At 42.8% G+C, this 20,151-nt stretch overlaps 1 protein-coding gene across 6 annotated transcripts in view; it reads left to right on the forward strand.

Annotated features, from left to right (window-relative positions):
* Positions 1–20,151, forward strand: part of Dock3 (dedicator of cytokinesis 3) — a gene marked incomplete at its 5' end in the record, with an annotated part of 457,227 nt that overhangs the window by 371,615 nt on the left and 65,461 nt on the right. For 5 of the 6 annotated variants that reach the window (XM_005410370.2, XM_013507624.1, XM_013507620.1 and 2 more), the window contains 6 exon segments: positions 645–726; positions 4,731–4,901; positions 6,836–7,028; positions 9,372–9,499; positions 11,938–12,084; positions 14,271–14,369. In XM_005410370.2, coding sequence (XP_005410427.2) covers positions 645–726; positions 4,731–4,901; positions 6,836–7,028; positions 9,372–9,499; positions 11,938–12,084; positions 14,271–14,369 — 820 coding nt within the window. 6 annotated transcript variants of the gene reach the window in all.

Here is a 20,151-nt window from a genome sequence, read left to right on the forward strand (position 1 = left end):
CTGTATCTTCTAATCTGTTCCATTGATCTTCAGGTCTGTTTTTGTGCCAGTACCATGCTGATTTTATCACAGTAGCTTTGTAACATAATTTTAAGTCAGGAATTGTGATGCCTCCTGCCTTTCCCTTGTTTCCCAGGATTGCTTTTGCTATTCTAGGCCTCTTCTGGTTCCAGATGAACTTGAGTAGTGTTTTCTCATATACCTTCTGACCTACTAATCTCATTCTTTGCAGATGAGTTAGATCTCAAGAAATGAGGTAGATGGGATGGGGTGACACATAGGATTATAACCTTTTATTCAAAGTCTGTTATTTGATAGTCAGTATTGTGTGTGCAGGAGACATGACAATTAAAGAAAAAACAAAATATGCATCCAGTCCAAGTCTTTGGCAAAGGGAGAGTGGGAAAGAGTGATTATAATTGCTGATTAAAATCGCAGTTCCTTATGGACAAAGAATGTCTGCCTTATATGATATGAAAATTCCACAGCTGTAATGAATCTATCACTCTATTCTGTTTCATCAGCAGAATATTATTTACTGTTTCACTAATTTAGTGCTGAATTTCCTATTCAACTAGTTAAACTTTTCAGGCTGCACTGCCTTTGGATTAATATGGGGTTTCTGTAACTGTTCTCTTTCCCAGGGAGCTCATTCGCTGTTTGAAGTGGTATATGGACTGCTCAGCAGAACTAATTCGGCAGGACCACATTCAGGAGGCCATGCGGGTAACGTATTGAGCTTACCATAGATAAGAGAGCCACTACGGCAGTTATTTGTAAGTAATCTCAATGGTGTAGTATGCAAGATAAGTGCAGATGCCCCAGTACACTGCTGCTTATAGGAATCGCCGCTTTGGGGCTGGGGATTTAGCTCAGCGGCAAAGCGCCTGCCTGGCAAGCGCAAGATCGTGAGTTCGGTTCCCGGTACCGGAGAAAAACCAAAACCAAAAAAAAAAAAAAAGGAATCACCGCCTTGACTTACCTAATTTGCCTCTCCTCACCTCATTTGCACCCTGGAAGACCTGTACGCCTGATAATTTATCTTCATCCTGGAATTAAAAATGATATGTACATAGCTCCTGGCCATCCTCATCCACCTGATTTTTCCAGTAGTATCAGTCCTCCTGTCTACTGGCTAAACTATGATTAACTCTTTCTGAGCCAATATTTGTAGCAGCATTGACTAGAATTAGGCTCTTCCAATGCTATTTCCTTATTTGGTGGTTACTAAACATTGTTCTTGGGACTGTTGTGAGTTATGTTTAAGAAAGAGAGAGAGCGGCACGGGACTCGCCATATGTGGATATATTGAGAAGAAGGTAGTCTCAAAGTAGGGCCATAGGAAGGACCTGGAATCCGTCCACAGTCCTGACCACCGTCAGCACCCTGCCAGAACAGTCTCTCTGACGGTACAGCCGACTGGCGTTGTGTGCGGCTCCAGTTGACGGGGACCCCTCATGGTGCATTAACTCCATTGGCTGGGCTTCTTTTCATGGCCACTGCTTGTGCTGTAGGGAACCACATATGAATTGTGAGGCCCTGTTTCGCTAAATGTGTTCCAGAAAGCTTTTGTCCTCTAGGAACTTACTTAAATCAACACCATACTTTCTTTTTCGATCCCTGTCTTTTCTGGTACTTGAGTTTTTGGGGTTTTTTTCTAAAAGTTTTTTTAAATTTATTTTAAAAATAAAAGAAGGAAAACATATTAACAAACAGACATCCATTTACAAAATAGCATAAGAAAAATACAGAGTTACAGACAAAGTGGTAGGAAATTAACAATGGTTGTTGTATTACGTATTGATATCTTCAAAGTGGTTTCTCAGGAAAACAAATAGAGACATGCAGGATTGATGAAATAAGTGATCAATAGCTGTTCCTTTCAGTAAAGCGATAGACGTCAGTAGTACAACTATGTTAGCTATTCTGTATATACATACGTACATAATTTCCCCTTCTGTCTTTTCTCTTTTCCCTCTGCTCTTTACTTTTGAGCAGTTTCCTTTCATGACGTCTGTCATACCTCCTAATTTTTATTCACTCTTAAGTTGCATTTTGAACCATGTTTTCCACACCTTTTCCAGAGAGTGAGAAAAGAAGTAGTTCTGCTTCTTCTTTGTCTTCTTTTAATATCACATCATCTTCACTAAGTACTGGGCCCATGATTTGTTCTTCTTGTCCACGTGGTAATAGGCTACCACATGTTCCCTCAAGCATCATCAGACGAAGGGGCAGGATCGACTTAGAGAGTGCGGTTTACCCTGCCTCTTCTCTACACTCCCTATAAAAATCGGAAGCTACAGGTCTCACTTCTACCCTGCTTCATGCAAATGTCTCATGAGCAGTCACCATCTGTTTTGGGTGCTAAGATGCCAAGATGGATGAAACCAGCCCATCCAGGACACGCTCCCAGTGTTCTCTGAGGAGGCAGGCGTAAACCCAGGTAGAGAGTAGAGCAGAGTCTGAGCTCTGTTCTTCGCAGCATCCCAGCACCTGTCAAATGAGTGTAAGAGTTGAGAAGGTAAAAGGTGAGTTAAGTGCAAACGATGTCACGTGAGCCCATGAAATAATTGCTTAAGGGTACTGTGGGAAGCTCCATAGAAGAAGTTTCCGGAGAACCCTATATTTAGCCAATATTTCAGGATACTTGTTACACATATCAGACACTGTTTTGCCCCTGGGGGTTCAATAGGGGTCCTAGCAAAAAAGGCTAGGGCTTCATAGCACTTCTATTCAGTGGATTAAGATAGACAAAAAATATGCAAAACAGATAAATGTATAAAGTTAATGAAAAAACAACAAATGCTATGCAGGAAATAAAGATGATAAGATAAACCAGCTGGAGAGAAGGGGATACTTTAAATCATGAAACCTCCCTAGAGAGACAACTTCTGAGCTGAAATGAGTGTTAAGATCTGAGGGACAAACATTCTAGGCTGAGACAATATGTTTAAAAGCCTAGGTTGGAGGGAGGGGTACAGAATACCTGTAATCCCAGCACTACGGAGGCTGAGGCAGGAGGATTGCTTCAAGTCTGAGGTCGGCCTAAGCTCCATAGTGAGTTCATGGCCAGCCTCAGCTACATAGCAAGATCCCGTCTCAAAGAAAATAAAAGCCTCAGTAAGGCTTTCACCACTGCTGCGATCCCCACCAGCACCTCCACAGCTCCTTCCATGGGGCCTTCCACCTCAGAGAAGAAGACAGGCTGAGCTTCCTTCCAGGGCCAGGTGCTGGCACAGCCGGAGGCAGCCACAGCAGTGGCGGGGCAGTGTGTGTGGCGGGCAGCGTCCCTGCCAGCCCGGCCTGCCTTGGCCGGGAGCAGCTGAGGAGCCAGGCACTGACGGCTTCTGCAGAGACTACCTGGCCGATGTGGACACCGGCCCACTACCAAAACCTGAGGCAGAGAATGGGTACTTCTGTGCTGGCACCTCTGGGCGGGCAGGAATGAAAGCCGACAGGAAGGTGACAGAAAGGAAAACAGGCTGGTTCGGAGGTCAGACTAGCTGATGTGGGTTGATGGCCGACCCATTTTCAGAGGTGGATAATTCTGGAGATGACCAGATTCTTACCAGGGAAGAGTAGAGTTCCCATTTGGGGAGCACTTTTCTAAGGTGCTTTCATGCTGTCCATGTAGGCCGTCTGTCTGTCCCCACGTGCCGCCCGCCTTCAGTGTTCTCTGATACACCCGACACTAGGTTTCATCGGGCCCCTTCTTCCTCATCAAGTTTTAGTTTACAGGCCGCCTTGGCCGGAGCAGTAAGCTCTCTCCAGCCCTTCATCTGTGGCGGGGAGTATGTTCTGGTCCAGCGTCTGTCACTCTAGTATCATCAGCTGTGGAAACCTTCTTTATTACTCTTGATTCAGTATTCTCACTACTTACAGCTCTGGGTGACTTATATATATTCATGTAATTCAAGTAACCAGCACCCACATGTTTTGTCCAGCGTCTCTGCCTTTTCATTGTCTGAAAATCTGTGACATTTCTTTGATTAGAAAACTTAATCTTGGGTTTCACATCTGTTCTCTCAAAGGGAATTACTCTGCTCATAGCACGAGGCAAACTGCAAAATACCTCAGACTCGCGTTTTGCTCCAAATTGCAGTTTGCCACTTGGAGAGTCTTTGCCTTCTGTACTGCTTATGAACTGTTTGCAGCAGATGTCCTTGCTGGATGTGGGTGGAAGGGGGATATGTCAGGCCCACCAGCTGCCGTGCAACCTGGGACAGGTTTTCTCCGGATTTCTGTGACCTCTGGCAAGAAGGCAAGCGCTGTGGCACGCAGTGTGGCAGGATCTAACTATATTTCGGAGGTGCAGAAGACTCCTTATAAAGAACCCTCCTTCTTTTAATAAACTAAAGAGTAATTATATCCTTGCCTGTGGAGCCTTGTATTTTCAGAGCTGAAAACAATACAGAGCAGCTTAATTTCTTTTGAACTTGGCTGTTCTTAGATTCAGCTCTTTCCATAACAGCCTAATTAATGCCTTCTTAATTCTAGAACCTCAGAAAGCAGTTTTAAAATCATTTGATTATTTTCTAAGAAAACAGCTGCTGCTCAGTGACAATTGGATTTGTGAGAAAAAAAAGTTTCAAGATACAAAGTGCCTATGTCCTTCGCTGGAACTACCGATCATCTCACCCTAATGTAGAGTTTGTGGCTCTGCTCTTTGCTTGCTGCTGCGTTCCTGGGCCTTTTCAGTGCCTCTCTTACCTTTCCTCCCACACTTCCAGGCTTTGGAGTACCTTTTCAAGTTCATCGTGCAGTCCCGCATCCTGTACTCGCGAGCCACATGTGGGATGGAAGAGGAGCAATTCCGGTCCAGCATTCAAGAACTTTTCCAGTCCATTCGGTTCGTGCTCAGTCTAGACAGCAGAAACTCAGAAACGCTCCTCTTCACTCAGGTCTGTGAGCTGCAGAGCAGTTCTGCTCCCAGTTCCTTGTTTGTCTTAGCGGGGTTCCTTTGTCCTCTAGCTTCCAGTTGCAGGATCCCTGCCACGGTCCTGCCTATTGGGGAAGGGGAGATTTACAAGAAAACACTTAACAAAAATGCTTTTACTTTGAAGCCTGATATGCCTCAGCTGCCAGGTATAAAACAGCTCATTGGCTTTATATTGGAGACAGCACAAATTTGTTCTAATGAACCATTTTTAGACCAAATTTGTTAGCTATCCTACTGTGGGTTTTATGATCGTCTCACTCATAGAGGATATTCAAAATGTATAGGGAAGTTTATGTTCTAATTATGCATGTATTAATTTTTTAAATTTTTGATTAGAGCCGGGCGTGGTGGCATACACATGTAATCCCAGCACTCGAGAGGCTGAGGCAGGAGGATCATTGCGAGTTCGAGGCCAGCCTGGGCTACAAACTGAGCTCAAGGCCAGCCTGAACTGTGTAAGAAGACCCTGTCTCTAAAACACACACACACAAATTTTTTTTTTTATTAGTACTTGTCCATACCAGATGTTGAGTAGAATAAATTGAAAATGATAGGAATAACTAGAAAGCATTGATTAAGAATTGGAATTAGATTATGTTAAAAATATCAGTGTTGGATATGGAGGTGGATCTTTTGGGGATAAGAAGGGAACCAAGAGATGGAGGGAGGGGCAGGGGAGAGGGCAGGGGATGAAGACATTAAGATTCATTATGTACCTGTGCCAAGTCCCCGCAGGAACACGGTCACTGGGTACTACAGACGCGCACTAATAAAAATAAAAATTGAAAAAACAAAATGCCAAAAGAAGAAGTAAGTATTGGAAGGAAATTTTCTTCCCTGAATTCAAGCTGCCTGGTCAGCTCATCTGTCACCTTTGCATGCACTCATGTGCTAGTGAGGCTGAGACTCATTACTCCAATCACCATGGGGTTATTTTTTCTTAGAAATGAATCAGAATTCTATCTAACTGATCATAATTCTTTGGCATTTTGAAACCAATTATTAAGCAAAACCTGTCAGCCAAGTGCAGATGCCTCTGTCATGCCCATTCACCCTGTCACGGCCACGTGTCGTTAGTGCCTGCGTGTGAGAGCCAGCCATCACATAGGAGGGAGCTAATTTGCAGACTCCTCAGCTCTCACGGTTCCACACCAGCATCTCTTTTCTGCGTGTAGCTATGAGAGCTGGACTGCTGGCTGCAGGGGCTAAGCAGAGTTTAACTGGCACTCAGCTTTTTCTCCCATACTTTCTCCTAGAAGTTCCTGGTTTGAGTTTAGAACCAAAGTTGGAAGGTCAAGAGCTTGATAACAGTCAGGTTTGATGGCCCATGCCTATAATCCCAGTACTCTGAGAGGCTGAAGTAGGAGGACTGCAAGTTCAAGCTTAGCCTGGGTAGCTTAGCAACTTAGTGAGAACCTGTCTCAAAATAAAAAATGAAAAAAGAGGGCTTGCTTAGGCAGCACACATACAAAAAAGAAAAAAGGGCCAGTGATGTAGTTCAGCTCAAAAGCTCTGGGTTCAACCACCAGTACCATAAAAATAAGGAAGAGCTTGACAAACAAAAATTTCATTTTATGAGCGAAAATAGCTATGGCTCTTAAGATACATTGAGCAGACTTCCCTTTATACTTTCTTCTCTTGCCGGCAAATGCCTAGGCAGGTCATGAAAGCTTTGAGTGACCTAAACTCCAGTAAATTTTCTTGTCTTGGTTTACATTTTGGTCCTCCTGGTGTATGCCCCAAAAGTGCTTTAAGGCTGGGTAGGAACAAGGAGAAGCCTGCTGAGAAAGAGGTGCTGCAACGCCTCCTCACCCTCTTTCCACTTCCTGTCCCTGAGCGTGCAAAAGAAACTCAGACCCAGCTCTGCGCTCACCATCGCTTCACTTGCTTCTGCAGGCTGCGCTCCTCAACTCCTTCCCGGCCATCTTTGATGAGCTGCTGCAGATGTTCACGGTGCAGGAGGTGGCAGAGTTTGTAAGGGGAACGCTGGGAAGCATGCCCAGCACGGTGCACATTGGGCAGTCCATGGACGTGGTGAAGCTGCAGTCCATCGCTCGGACAGTGGACAGCCGCCTGTTTTCTTTTTCAGGTAAATCAAGTTGGGAGGAGACTCATGCTAGCATTTCTTCCCTCTCGGTGTGATAGCCAGCTGGTAATCAAAGCGTCCGTTTTATCAACCATCATGGAAGAAACCACTGACCCTTAATATGTAGCGTTTCTGGCAAACTATGTTAGAAAATGCAGCTAAAACCAATTAAATTGGTTTGTTCCTAGGAAATGTACCTGAGCATCCTGTGTTTGCCTTACTACTGAGATAGATTCCTTTTTCTTTCTTTGGAAGAGCTGCTGGGGCTTAGAAAGAAATGGAAAGGGAGCCCTCCACACTCCCTACCCGTCAAGATCACCTAATACAGACCAGGCTGTCATACAAAATGAACTTCTAGATTTATACCTAAAACCACATTGTTGGTGATTGAATTCAGCCTTGCAGGAGTACCAAATACACAAGGGCCAAATGTTAAAATTAATATGAGCCTAATACTTTTAGTAGAATATCACTCTCTTAGAATAAACCTTAGAATAAATCTGAAACATTAGCAAAACATGTATTATTAGAATTTGGGTGGATAATATTTTAAATCTGACTTTAAATCACAAGGATAACTTCTCAGCTCAGTTTTATACACTTAAAATACTACATAGATATTCCCTTGGACTTTGCTTTACCTATGTAGAGGACTGCTGATGCTACAGCTACCACCAAGAAGGTCAACTTTCCTCTACCGGCAGCTGTTTATGGTTGACACATCTTTCTTCTCCAGCTCCTGGATGAAAATGTTACCCACTGTCTGGACACACTGTCCCTGAGGCCAGTGCATACACTTCAGCTTTGTATGCTGCTCTCAGAGCACCTGGGGTGGGAAACAGCAAACTCCCCTCAGTGATACACATTTCTGCTATATTTGTGTGTGTGTGCTGATTTACATAATCACTTAAAATTCTTCTTGTTAAAAATGTGTATGGCATTAGACCATGTAATTGGATTTGGAGGTGATAAGGTGACAAGCTACCACTAAATTTTCATTTGCATTTCACTTTCATTGAATGTCCAAGTCACAGCATCTTCCCTGAAGCAAGAAGTTTTTCACCAGTACTTAAACAACACTTAAATTCTCAGAGCTTATGGGCTTGGTGTCTTCTTTAATAGTACCAGTAACAAACTACTATTGTGTCTGGAAGCAGCTCTTGGTTGTTATAAATCCCACCATGTTGGTATTTTGTTCTACAAAATACAGTAACAACTTTCCCTATATCCAGGCAGCCTTTTAAACATAAGATAGCTGTTCTTCCATCCTATTTGAATAAATATTTGATAAAGCAGTGCCCAAAACTCTTATGTCATGTAATTTATTTTTGTCTGAAAAAGTTTTCTTTCTGAATTTCATGTGAAACACCAAACTGTGGTCAAATATGAAATTCAAATAAGAAATGCAAATGCCATGGCTAGTATGTGTTCATGATAATCTGACTGAATCATGCTGACAGGTATGATGACACCTGCAGGGTGAGTCGTGGACCACATAGGAGTACAGGCTGCCAGAAACATGTTTATACTTGAATTTCACTTTATCTTCTAACAAACTCTGTGAAGTAAACACAGAAGAGGCCATTAGCACCCCATTCTATAGATGAGAAAAATCCTGCCAGGGGAAGAGGCATTAACCTGCCTAAGACCTAAGAATGAATTAGTAAGATTGCTGAATTCAGGGTTCTAAGTAGTCATCTCCTAATGTAAATACTATTCAGATAACATAGGGGAGAAAAGAACAAACACTGAATGTGTGCAGTAAAATTGACAATAGCTTCACCATAATCTGGTGACTAATTATCAAGGGATATGACAAGACAGAGGTTGTTCTCCTATTCCTGTATATGTATTGCTGTGGACACCCAGGCAGCAGTGAGAAGGGACAGATCTGATGACTTAGCAAGGCGAGTGCACACCAGGACGGACCTGCCAGGTTGATGTGGAGACCAGTCAGTGAGCATATCGAGCTTGCCAATCTAGGCGTGGTAGTTCATGCGAAGTGCGACATTTACATGGAGTCTTCACTATAATCTGTGCTTGTAATTTGGAATGTAATCATTAAAGACATTTCATGTGGAAGATTCATCCTGCATAAAATGCCATGGATGCAGGGGATTGAAATGAGAATAAAGGAAAGAAAGATGGAAAAGCGATGTTGAGGGACCACTTACAATTTCCAGGCACCAGGCTTTTAGGCCCTGGTAAGGAAGGGGATGACCTCTGCCTTTGATCCAATTTAAACTCCACCTTCTTTGAAACCAGTTCAGTCCCAAAGTGCTACTGGCTGCTAGCTGTAGCTAATTCTACTCCAACAGGCTTACTCGTGTTTGTTTTCTGTCCTAGAATCCCGCCGCATCCTGCTTCCTGTGGTTCTCCATCACATTCACCTTCACTTGAGGCAGCAGAAAGAGTTGCTGATCTGCTCAGGAATTCTCGGCAGCATCTTCTCCATTGTCAAGACCAGCTCTCTGGTAGTAGCCCCACACCCGCTCCACTCCACCCGGCTCAGCTCTGCCCTAATCTTGTGTTATTCTAGTCAGAGGCAGACCAATAAAGATCATTTGCATACTTCTTTGCAAGAGAAGTCTTCATAAGTGGCAGGAAGGTACCCAAGTGAATGGAGGCATGAGTGTGCCCAACAAGCTTCTCAATATGGCATATTCTTGCTATTTTAAAAAGTTTCACCACCGTAAATCTATCCCAGAAATATAAGAAGCCCAATGCTATGCCATGTTTGGTTTTTATTGAAAAATATTAATTCTGTGTACGTAGGAATTTCTTAGGGTACCATGCATGAACACAGAGAAGTAGACCCAGACTGAGGGGCTGCTTGCTTGTTCAGACCTTCTTGTCAGCTTCCTGTGCTTGACTCTGCTGATGGCATTCTTGCACTGTGCCAGATAAGGCCGAGATATACGAGAGGTAAATGTCGCCCACAAGAGCTCTGAGGCTCAGGGGCTGTACAGTTGTACTTAGAGGTCAGGTTTCAGCCAATGTTTCTGCCTATTTTCTTCCGTTTTTTTTTTTTTTTTCTTTTTTCCTTTTAAAAGAGTAGATCAAGAGAAATGTGGCAAGGATAGAGTAAAGGAAAGTCATAGGTGAGGGTGGGAATTTATTTCAGTACTGTTTATTTTTTATACTTATAATAATAGAGATATATGTTTCTTACAGAAAATTTGGAGACTATAGGAAAGTTTAAAGAAAAATGAGGAAAAAGAAGGGGTATTATTACACCATTTTATTAAGTTAAGACTCCTGGGTAGGGCTGGGGATTTAGCTCAGCGGCACAATGTCTGCCTGGCAAGTGCAAGGTCGTGAGTTTGATTCTCAGTACCAGAAAAAAAACAAACAAACAAAAAAAGACTCCTGGGTAATACAATCTCAAGTGAATTTAAAATAGAGAACATGACCCAGAGGCTAGACTACATGGAACATATAAGACATCTTTAAAAAAAAAAAAAAGAGTATGTTTGATTTAACAGAGGCCAGGGACTCAAAAGAGAGTTCTGGTGTCTAGACTTAAAGTACCATCTCGTTTCTGGAGTTCAGCTTGTCAGAGAATGCCTGTGATGGTCCCAGTGACCCTGTTGTTTGCTCTTGGCTCCAGATAAGCAGATAAGACCTGGCAGGTCTCCTTCCCACCAGGCCTTAGAGAAGCCACAGCAAGCACAGAAGGTCTACGAGTAACCTAAGGTCATATCTGAGGGAGTGCACAGCTTATTGCTAAAGGAAGAAGACAAAATCAAGGCAAAATTTAAAAAAGAAAAAGAAACAGGAGGAGTGAGAGCCAGCAAACACCTGAAGGAGACAGTTTCATTGTATTTTGGGGGATAAAGAGTTAAGTATAATCTGTTGCCTACAAGTACTCAAAGGTAGGTCACTGAAAGAAGTGCTAGGATCACTTCAACAGACAGGAAAGACGATGTTAGCGCCAAGAACCATTCACGTTCTTCAGGTGGAATGGGCAGAGTATAGTTATATTAGATGGATGGCTAGAGGGAAGATGAAGTTTAAGCTCCATGAGAGCAGAGATATTATCTCTCTTGTTCACCTTTATATATTCAGGTTCTCAGACAGTGAATGGCACATAGTAGATATTTAATGAGTAATGGATGGACAGATGGATGGATGGAGTACACTAGGACCAGTAGTAGTATAAAGATCTTGGAGAAGGAGCAATGGGAATCTTTTTGTGTGATAATTAAAATCAAACTACAGACTTCGAAATGAGTGTGAGAAGTCCATAAAAAGATCACACAAACTCTTCCAAAATTCTGGTGGCTGAAAAGCAGCCTGTGGTGAGGAGACGTGCTCCACTGTTTTTGTGAGGTTTCCAGAAAAAGACAGACTGAAACTACAGTCCGTCAGATGGACCGAGGACAGGATAAAAGAATTGAGAAACTCAAAATAGGACCCAAGTGTATGTGGACAACAGTCAAAGCTGGTAGAGATTGAGAGCAGCCGATAAGAAAGCCTTAGGAAGAGAAGATACTTCTGTGCGCGTTAACACTAGTGAGGATGCTGCCGCCGCACGCTGTGATATTTTACCGTCTCTCAGACGGAATTTCTTCACGTGTTGGTGGGGTCATACTTTCTCTTGACTGTGCTAGAGAAATCAAACTTCTAACTCAGGACGTTGACCTCTGCCCTGTTGTCAAAATTAATAAATGCGTCTGCCAGAGGTTCTGAACTGTGCAGGTGGAGTTGGTAATGGCACCGCGCCTGTGCAGCAGTGGCCGGTGTGCCTCGCCTCCTTTCCTAGCCCCCATCTAGCTTCCTCGACGCCGAACATCGCTGGCCCAGAGCTTCATGCTGAGCTTCAGTGGGAAGACTTACTCCTGATGTGTGTGCCAGGTAAATGCCATGGTGGCCTGGTGCTAACAGCGTGCTCTCTCGCTGCTCCCTCCAGGAGGCAGATGTCATGGAGGAGGTAGAGATGATGGTGGAGAGCCTCTTGGATGTGCTCTTGCAGACTCTGCTCACCATCATGAGCAAATCGCATGCTCAGGAGGCGGTAAGAGGGCAGCGGTGCCCGCAGTGCACAGCCGAGATCACTGTTAGTAACTAACATTCAGGTTTTCTTACCTTCTTTTCTAACCTGGGGCTCCTCCACATCACCCCATCTCACCATCCCGACGCCATCGCCTCTGCCTCCCCTCCCGCATGGTGGTCAGCATGCTGCCCTCTTCCCTTCATGAGTCTGGTTCTTCTCTCCACCTCAAAGCGGTAGGTTTATATTTCCCTTTAGGGACTCTTTCTAGTCCTGTTTTCCTGTGTGTTCTTTCACAGGAAAGAACAAGTCGTCTTCTATAATACAGAATGAAGAAAGATGTAGTGAGGTGTACTAACAGGTTTGGGGTTGAAAAGTAGACTTTCTTCTAGGAAACCTCTCATACATTCTCTGCTAAATGATGCACAGGACAGGATAATTTCCTGAGTTTGTGTCTAGAGATTGATTGTATTTGTCACTAGTATTTATGTCTAACGTCAGGGAGAAGGTGATAAGGAAGAATGTACAGGCACTTCTGAATAATGATTTTATGTGATCTGGTTAGGAAAGAATCAAGCTGGGAAAGCCTCTCAGGAGGGAGAGAGACAGCACCTGGGCACCTGCCCCCAACTCCATACCTACAGTAGACTTTCATCCCTGATATGAGCGTGTGACAAACAGACGTTTGTTTGTTTGTTTGACACTGGAAATAAACCCAAAGCCTTCACACTGACCTGCATTCCCAGTGCTTTCTTTACCTTTTTATTTTGAGATAGTGTCTCACTAAGTTGCCCAGGCTAGGCTCACACTTAGGATCCTTCTGCCTCAGCTTCCCGTAGTGCTGGGATTACAGACATGTGCTACTGTGGCCAGCTGTTAAACAGTATTTATGGAATCTTTCAGTTGATAGATGAAAGACTGTAGAGCTCTATTGTAAGAAAACCCCGTATGGGAGCAAACAAAGCTCCAGCATGCCAGAGAGTACAGGGAGCATGCCCGAGTCAGGACTGTGCTCTGGAGCACCGGGCTCGGAAGGAGCGTCTACTCCTCTGCTCCCTCAGCAGCCCTTACGAGGGTGGTCTGGCTGTAGGTGCAAACGGGTGCACTCTGTCATGTCCAGACAACCCAGGCCTCTAATGTTTATGCGCTGCATGCTGTGGACCACACCCTGCTGTAAGCACCTAGCCCACACTACTGATTAAGTGACTGATTTTATTTAGATTGCACTGATGGTGATATAATGATAATTTACTGGGTACCTCTTTAGGTACTGGACTTTATGCTTCAGTTTTTTGTATGCATTAACTCCTCTGACCTTCACATTGGAAGATTGAAATTCTGACTTCTTATGCTCATTTTTTAGATAAAACTAAAGTTTATATGCATACACACATGCATATAAAATAGTTTCAGGGACCTAGATAGGATTTGTTGTCAAGTTTCCATGACTTTGAAAATATTTGAAAATCATCTCAGAACTTTTTATCCATCCCTTTTAGGAGGCAGCCTTCTAGGAGGAAGCCCTAATTGGCTACCCCATGCCAAAAATTGCCAGAAGATGGTCTTTGGAGTCCCTACAGCAGGATTTTCTTCCATATACTACAGCTGAAATTTGAAGAAATTTTAAAGACTTAGAATTATCCTTAAGTTTAAAAAAATGTATTAGTACTTGTTTCCAGTATATAATGTTGACATTCATCTGGGGATGCAGGTACATGTTATCTTAAAGGCTATGTCTTCTTGTTCTCTCAGAAGAAGGTTTAGCTCCTTTGCCTTTCAGTCCTGTTGATCTGTTGTAGTCCATCTGACCAGTTGTCCTATGCAAGCTCTGGGAGGACCCCAAGGAGTTCCTTGGAGGAAAAACTGCTCTACTTCAGGAAGATAGATATAAATTTTGTCTAGAGAAGCCCACACTGTCTTCCAAGAAATCCAACAGACTTCATTTTGATGCTCAGATAACAAAAGACTTTAACCAAAACTTCACTGGGAAAAATGAGAATACTGGCTTTGTTTATAGTACTGTTTTGTTGTCAGCTAAGCATTTTCAGCAGCCCCATTCTGCAGAATCCTTACTAAAATTACTAAGCCCTCTAGAAAAAAGAGCTCATTTTTCAGGGCCAGAGATGTCACCTTTCCTCCATGATCATCGGGGCCATTTCAGACCTTCCCTTCTCTCCTTGCCTTTGTGGGTTGGGGGAACACGGCCTCTCTGATTGACTGTGATAAGTACTTTTTTTCTTTTTGGTCCACAGGGAGAGTATGTGTCCTGTCTTCTCTCACTGCTTCGTCAGATGTGTGACACTCATTACCAGCATCTCCTGGATAACTTCCAGAGCAAAGATGAACTCAAGGTAGGTTGCAGAGCACTAGCCTCTTACCCAGAAAAGGAAGCGTGTAGCCAAGACTACCCAGGGGCTCTTACCTGCTGGGAGAGCGAGTTCAAGTGACCATCACTACCAGGGATATAATATTCACCAGCCTCGATTTCCACCTGAGTGTACAGTACCCAGAGGGTGAAAGTCACCACTGTCCCCACGTACAGTCCAGTAACACTGGCAAGTTCTCCCTGACCAAGAGCGGCTATGCGTCTGTCAGAGACTACTCTGGGCCGTGCTGATCCAACAAGCCAGGGCTCTTCCCGCTTTTAAGGACTCGGAAGTTCTTACATTTTGCCCCTGCAGGCTTGATTGTTTTTCTTTTCACTGTTTTTTTGTTTTTTTGGGTTTTTTTGTTTTTTTTTTTTTTGCTTTCTTTTATTTTTATTTTTTTTTATTTTAAAGAGAATAAAAATTGAAAGAACATTAAAAATGATACAAAATTTCATAACAAGATGTAGGAAATCAACAGTTTTTGTTATATTGCATATTTTTATCTTCACAGTAGTTGTTCAGATTACCAGATATAAGCATGCAAAATTGGTCAAATAAATTAAGAAAAATAAAAAATTAACATTAACTGTTCCTTTCCATAAACCAACAGAAATGAGTAGTACAGTTATCTTAGCTGTGCTTAGTAATACGATAGTCATGGTGACAATGTTTTTTCATTTAAATGTATCTCTGGAAGATGCCCGTAGAGAACTGGACCTTTGGCTGCCAGCCTCTGAATCCGGAGAACTGAGTGGCGGATAGTGCAGAAAAACCCAGGCAGTAGGCAAGCACTGCCAAGGCTGCGTTTGGCATCTGCTTCTGACACACTCCTGGGGTTCATGTTTTTGCACTAGAGCATGCTGAGTCAGCTATCCCCCAGTAAAGAGCTACTACAAACTGAAGGTGTATGCTCTGCTTTTATTCAGAACTAAATCACTTGCACTTCAGAGTAATACATTTCCAGTGTTTTCACTTGGATGGTCTTTATGGGCCGTATTGTATCAATTAATAAATACCAGTTCTAACTTTCTAGGGCCTGATCCTGCCATCTTTGCACAGACGTCGGTCTCTGCAGTTTGGTATCATTCACCCTTAAGTGAGCCAGAAGTAAGCTAGGGCCCGCATCCAGATCAAGCAGTGCTTCAGCGGGGTGTGCAGCAGGAAAGTTCCGACTCAGCTCTTCTAGATCATTTTTTCCTGCGTGTGCTTACTAACTGACCCTTGGCAGGCTGGTGTCATTCTTACATTTTAATTAAATGTTCATTTTTATTATAGCAATCTATGTCCAAGCTTTAAAAGGAAGAGCAATATTACAAAGCTTTAACAAACAGTGATTCCCTGTCTCAGCCTGACAAATGTCTATAGTCTATGCTCCCTAAGAGCACCCACTTTCAACTCTCGCTGTTCTTCAGGAAGCAACTACTGAGAATTTTTAGATATCAACAGTTATCTGTTTTCTTCTTTCCAAGGAAAATGAGAGGGATTCTCCTGAATCATTTCTCTCTCACACATACATTCTTTCCCCTCATTCTTCCAATGTCATTTTCATGCATCTTTGTCTAAACTGATTATCAGACTGCTTTACTACAGCTAAGTAAGTCCTGTGGTAAGCCAAGAACTGGACTATGACTGTAATTTCTTGTAAAACTTTATATCTTTATAGATATTAATTTTCTCTTTTCTAGTTTGCCTTTATTCTTTGCTTTGGCTTTCAAGTCTGGCTAGGACTCCCCACTCTTCATCTTGTCAGTGTATCCCTTCTTCCAGCCTTCCTCATTGTCAGAGCTGTCAGGCACTCTCAGAACGCGTCTTCTTCCTGAAGACTTGCCCTCTACTGTTTGTTTGCATCTTCCGTGTTGAAGACTTCCCTCCTGTGCATGGAGACTCCTGAATGTCAGGCTGTATCTGAAAGTGATGTCCTCTGGTGCTGAGAACAAATCCTCGTGTGTGAGAAAGGATTGTCTGTCACAGGCTTCTCTGTGGTGACTGAAGGGGATCTGGCCTTCAGTCAGAGCATCTCATAGCTGCTAAAACTGAAGGCCCATTCTGTTGGGCTTGAGAGGAATCCTCTACCTCAGCTGGGGATGGAATCACCCGCCAACACTTTGGGAGCCAGATAACAAAAAGGACTTTGGGTCTTCTGCTTCAGCAGGTAACTTCTTCTCAGCACCAGTTTTCATTCTGGTACCTCAGCCCTCACCTGTTAATGTACCTGCAAAGACAGCCCCCAGTGATCACCTAGCTCCAAAGAATAGTCTTGAGTCTTCTGACAGCGCAGGAAAAGGCTGACTACCTAGTGACATGAGATACCAGCAACAAAAGGGCCTGGAGAGACGGCACTAATCTTCCCGGGCTTTGGTCTGCACGTCCAGCCCCGCGGAGCTGTCTGGTGCTGCCTGTAGCTTGTGTGCCTCCCTGAGGCTCTTGCTTCCTGCCCCTGCTGCCCCACGAGGCTCTTAGCGGTGGCTCTCTCAGGCTGCTGAGTCAGTTGCTGCAGTCTGTTTCCGTGTGAATTTTCAGTCTGCGTTGCGTTCACTCGATAGTGTCTACGTCTGTCGTACTCTCCTTTATTCTGTGCATGTGTGTGTTCCCCCTTGCTCATGTTAGAAGAGCTGAAGAGCAGCAGACGGGGGCATGCTCAGTCCACCTCTCGGAGTGTGGAGCTCTGTTCCTGTCTTCTTATGACAGAGCTCTTCAGATAGACTTTTAATCCCATAGAGTTCACACTTTTAAAGTATGCGCTTCAGTGTCTCATACGCATTTTAAGTGTGTGACAAGAGTAAGTTAATAATTTCAAACTTCCAACAAAGAAAAGCCCAGGACCAAGTACTTTAATTGGTCAATTCAACTAAAAAACAAGTTTTTTTGGTACTGGGAATGGAACCCAGGGCCTTTGCACTGAACTACATCTCTAGCTCTTTTTTTATTTTTTACTTTGAGACAGCCTCACCAAGTTGCTAAGTTGCCCAGGCTAAGTTTAAATTGGGATCCTTCTGCCTCCGCCTCCCAGTGTGCTTGGATTACAGCATGTGCATCCGTACTCAGCTATGCCATATTTTCTTTCTCACCTCATCATTTGTTCTTGCATTATAGCAGTACGTGTTTGCAGCGCATCATGAGTACACTCGTCGTGGGGAGCTGCAATGTGCACCCCACACTGTGGGCTTTTCACCCCCTTCTCCCTCCCCCTCCCCATCACCAGATCCCTTTTCCACCTACAAAAGGTCACCTCCCTGTTTTCCCTCAGCTGCCTTTAATTTTTCTCTTTAAAGTGCCGACAAGGCTGCAGGGCAAAAGGAACTCTTCTACATTACTGGTGAGAATGTAAAACAGTGTAACCGCTCTGGAAATCAGTATGGAGATTCCTTTAAAAATTAAAAATAAAAATCCAATGTGATCCAGCTATTTGCCTTCTGGGTATCTTCCTGAAAGATTTAAGGAGATCATATTATAATGATACATGTCATACACACACAAATACAGTCCAACTGCACGGTACCATGGCACGCTATCACTGTACAGTGAGCACACAGAAGAAGCACAGTTGTGACAAAGTCCAGCAGACGGGTGAGCTACTTCCACACTTGGTGCGCATCTGTGCATGTCTGTAATGCAAGGTCTGTTCCTACCTGTGAAACACAGTTTGCAACTTCACTGTCCGTAATTCAGAGACGTACTGTGTTGTATGTGCTTTTCAAGTTTATCTCATTAAAAAGTAAAATATCCTTGCTCCAAAAAAAATGATACATGGATATCCATATTGATAGCAGCAACACTTGTGATAGCTAAATATTGGAAATGGCATATACATCCATCATCAGTGAGTGGATTAAGAAAGTGTGGTATTTATACACAGTGGAATACTACTTTGCTGTAAAGAAGGATAAACTTAAGTAATTTGTAGGATGTACCTTGATATCATAAGGTTAAGTGAAATAAATCAGACACATAAGTATTGTATGTTTTCTCTTACATAAGAAACCCAAAATACAAATAAATTAAAGAGAAAAATAAAAGATAATAAAAAACAGGGAGACAGAAAAAGAACTAAAAGAATAAGGAGAGGAGGAAAGGGTATGTAAAAAGAATTAAGGTATGTTGTGTACGTGTACCATCTCCCCATCACTATAATCACTATGTACTACAAACGTACCCATAAAAATAAATTTTTAAAAAATGAAGCATACTCAGGAAATAAATAAATAATTTGTTGTGCCCATATAAGCTAAACCATGTGATACTTAACCTTCTGTTTCTGGTTTATTTCCCTGAGCATTAGTATTTCAAGGTATATCCATTTTTCTATAAATGATTCAAATTTATACTTTTTATGGCTGAGTAGTATTCCATTATGTATATATAACACATCTTCTTTATTCATCTGTTAATAAGCATTATAAGCCATATCTAAGATGTAGCTGTTATGAGTTGCACTGCTATTAACATAATACTGTAATATGATGTCTTTAACTCTTTTGGGAAGACACCCAGAAGAGTTTATAGCTGGATCAAATGAAACTTCTATTTTTCATTTTTTGAAGAAATTTCATACTGATTTCCATAGTGTTGCACTAGTTTACGTTCCCACCAACAGTACAGAAGGGTTCTTTTTCCCCATATCTTGCTACCATGCATTGTTTTTGAGCTCATGAGTACAGACATTCTTTCTGGAATAAGACTGAATTTGTGTTGCTTTGACTTGCTTTTCTCTAATGGCCAGGGATGCTGAACATTTGTTCATGTACTTATTGGCCATTTGTACATCTTTTTTTTTTTTTTTTGGTTTTGGTTTTCCTCCGGTACCAGGAACCGAACTCACGACCTTGCGCTTGCCAGGCAGGCGCTTTTGCCGCTGAGCTAAATCCCCAGCCCCTGGCCATTTGTACATCTTCTGAGAGGTGTCAGTGTATTTCATTGTCCAATTTTTTTATTGGCTCTTTTATTTGGGGGCCAGTTATTTTATTATTTTTTATTTTGGACCATATTGGGGATTGAATTCATGCCCTTACACTTGCTAGGAAATTGAGTTCATTATATGTTCTACATTTTAGTCCTCTGTCTGAGGTGTATGTGGCACAATTTTTTCCAATTCTGCAGGTTGTCTCTTCACTATATTGGTTGTTTTGTTGCTTTGCACATGCCTTTTAATTTGATACAGTCCTATTTATTGATTCTTGATGTTATTTTAGAGGGAAAGCTTTTAGCTTTTGCCACTTAAAGTCCTTGCCTATGCCTGTGATTGAAGAGTTTGATGTATCTTCCAGTAGATTCAGCATTTGTGTTGTAATGTCCAGGTCTTTGCTTCATTTTGATTTTAGTTTAGTAGATGGTGAGAGAAACTGGTCTAGATTCAATTTTCTGCATGTTTGTAGCCGCCTTTCCTCCAGCATGTGTTTCAGGCCCCTTTGTCAGAGACCGGATGGCTGCGTGCTCCTGTTTCTGCACCCTCTGTCCTCCGTCACTGGTCCACGTGTCTGCTCTGCGCTAGTGCCCATGCTGTCTCATCACCGTAGGTCTGTAATGTCACTTCAGGTCTGGGAATGTGGTGCTTCCTTCTTCGCTCTTGTTACCCAGGATTACCTTGTTATTCTGGGTCTCTTCTTGTTCCATATGAATTTGGGGGTTTTTTCTCTAGTTCTGTACTGAAGCTATTGATATCTTGATTGGGATTATATTAAATCTATATGTCAGCTTTAGTAATATGGCCATTTTGACAATATTGGTTCTATCTATTAAGGAACAGGGGATATCTTTCCATTTTCTT

This window comes from Chinchilla lanigera, unplaced genomic scaffold (assembly GCF_000276665.1).
Source record: "Chinchilla lanigera isolate Chin_1 unplaced genomic scaffold, ChiLan1.0 scaffold00131, whole genome shotgun sequence".
Lineage (NCBI taxonomy): Eukaryota > Metazoa > Chordata > Mammalia > Rodentia > Chinchillidae > Chinchilla > Chinchilla lanigera.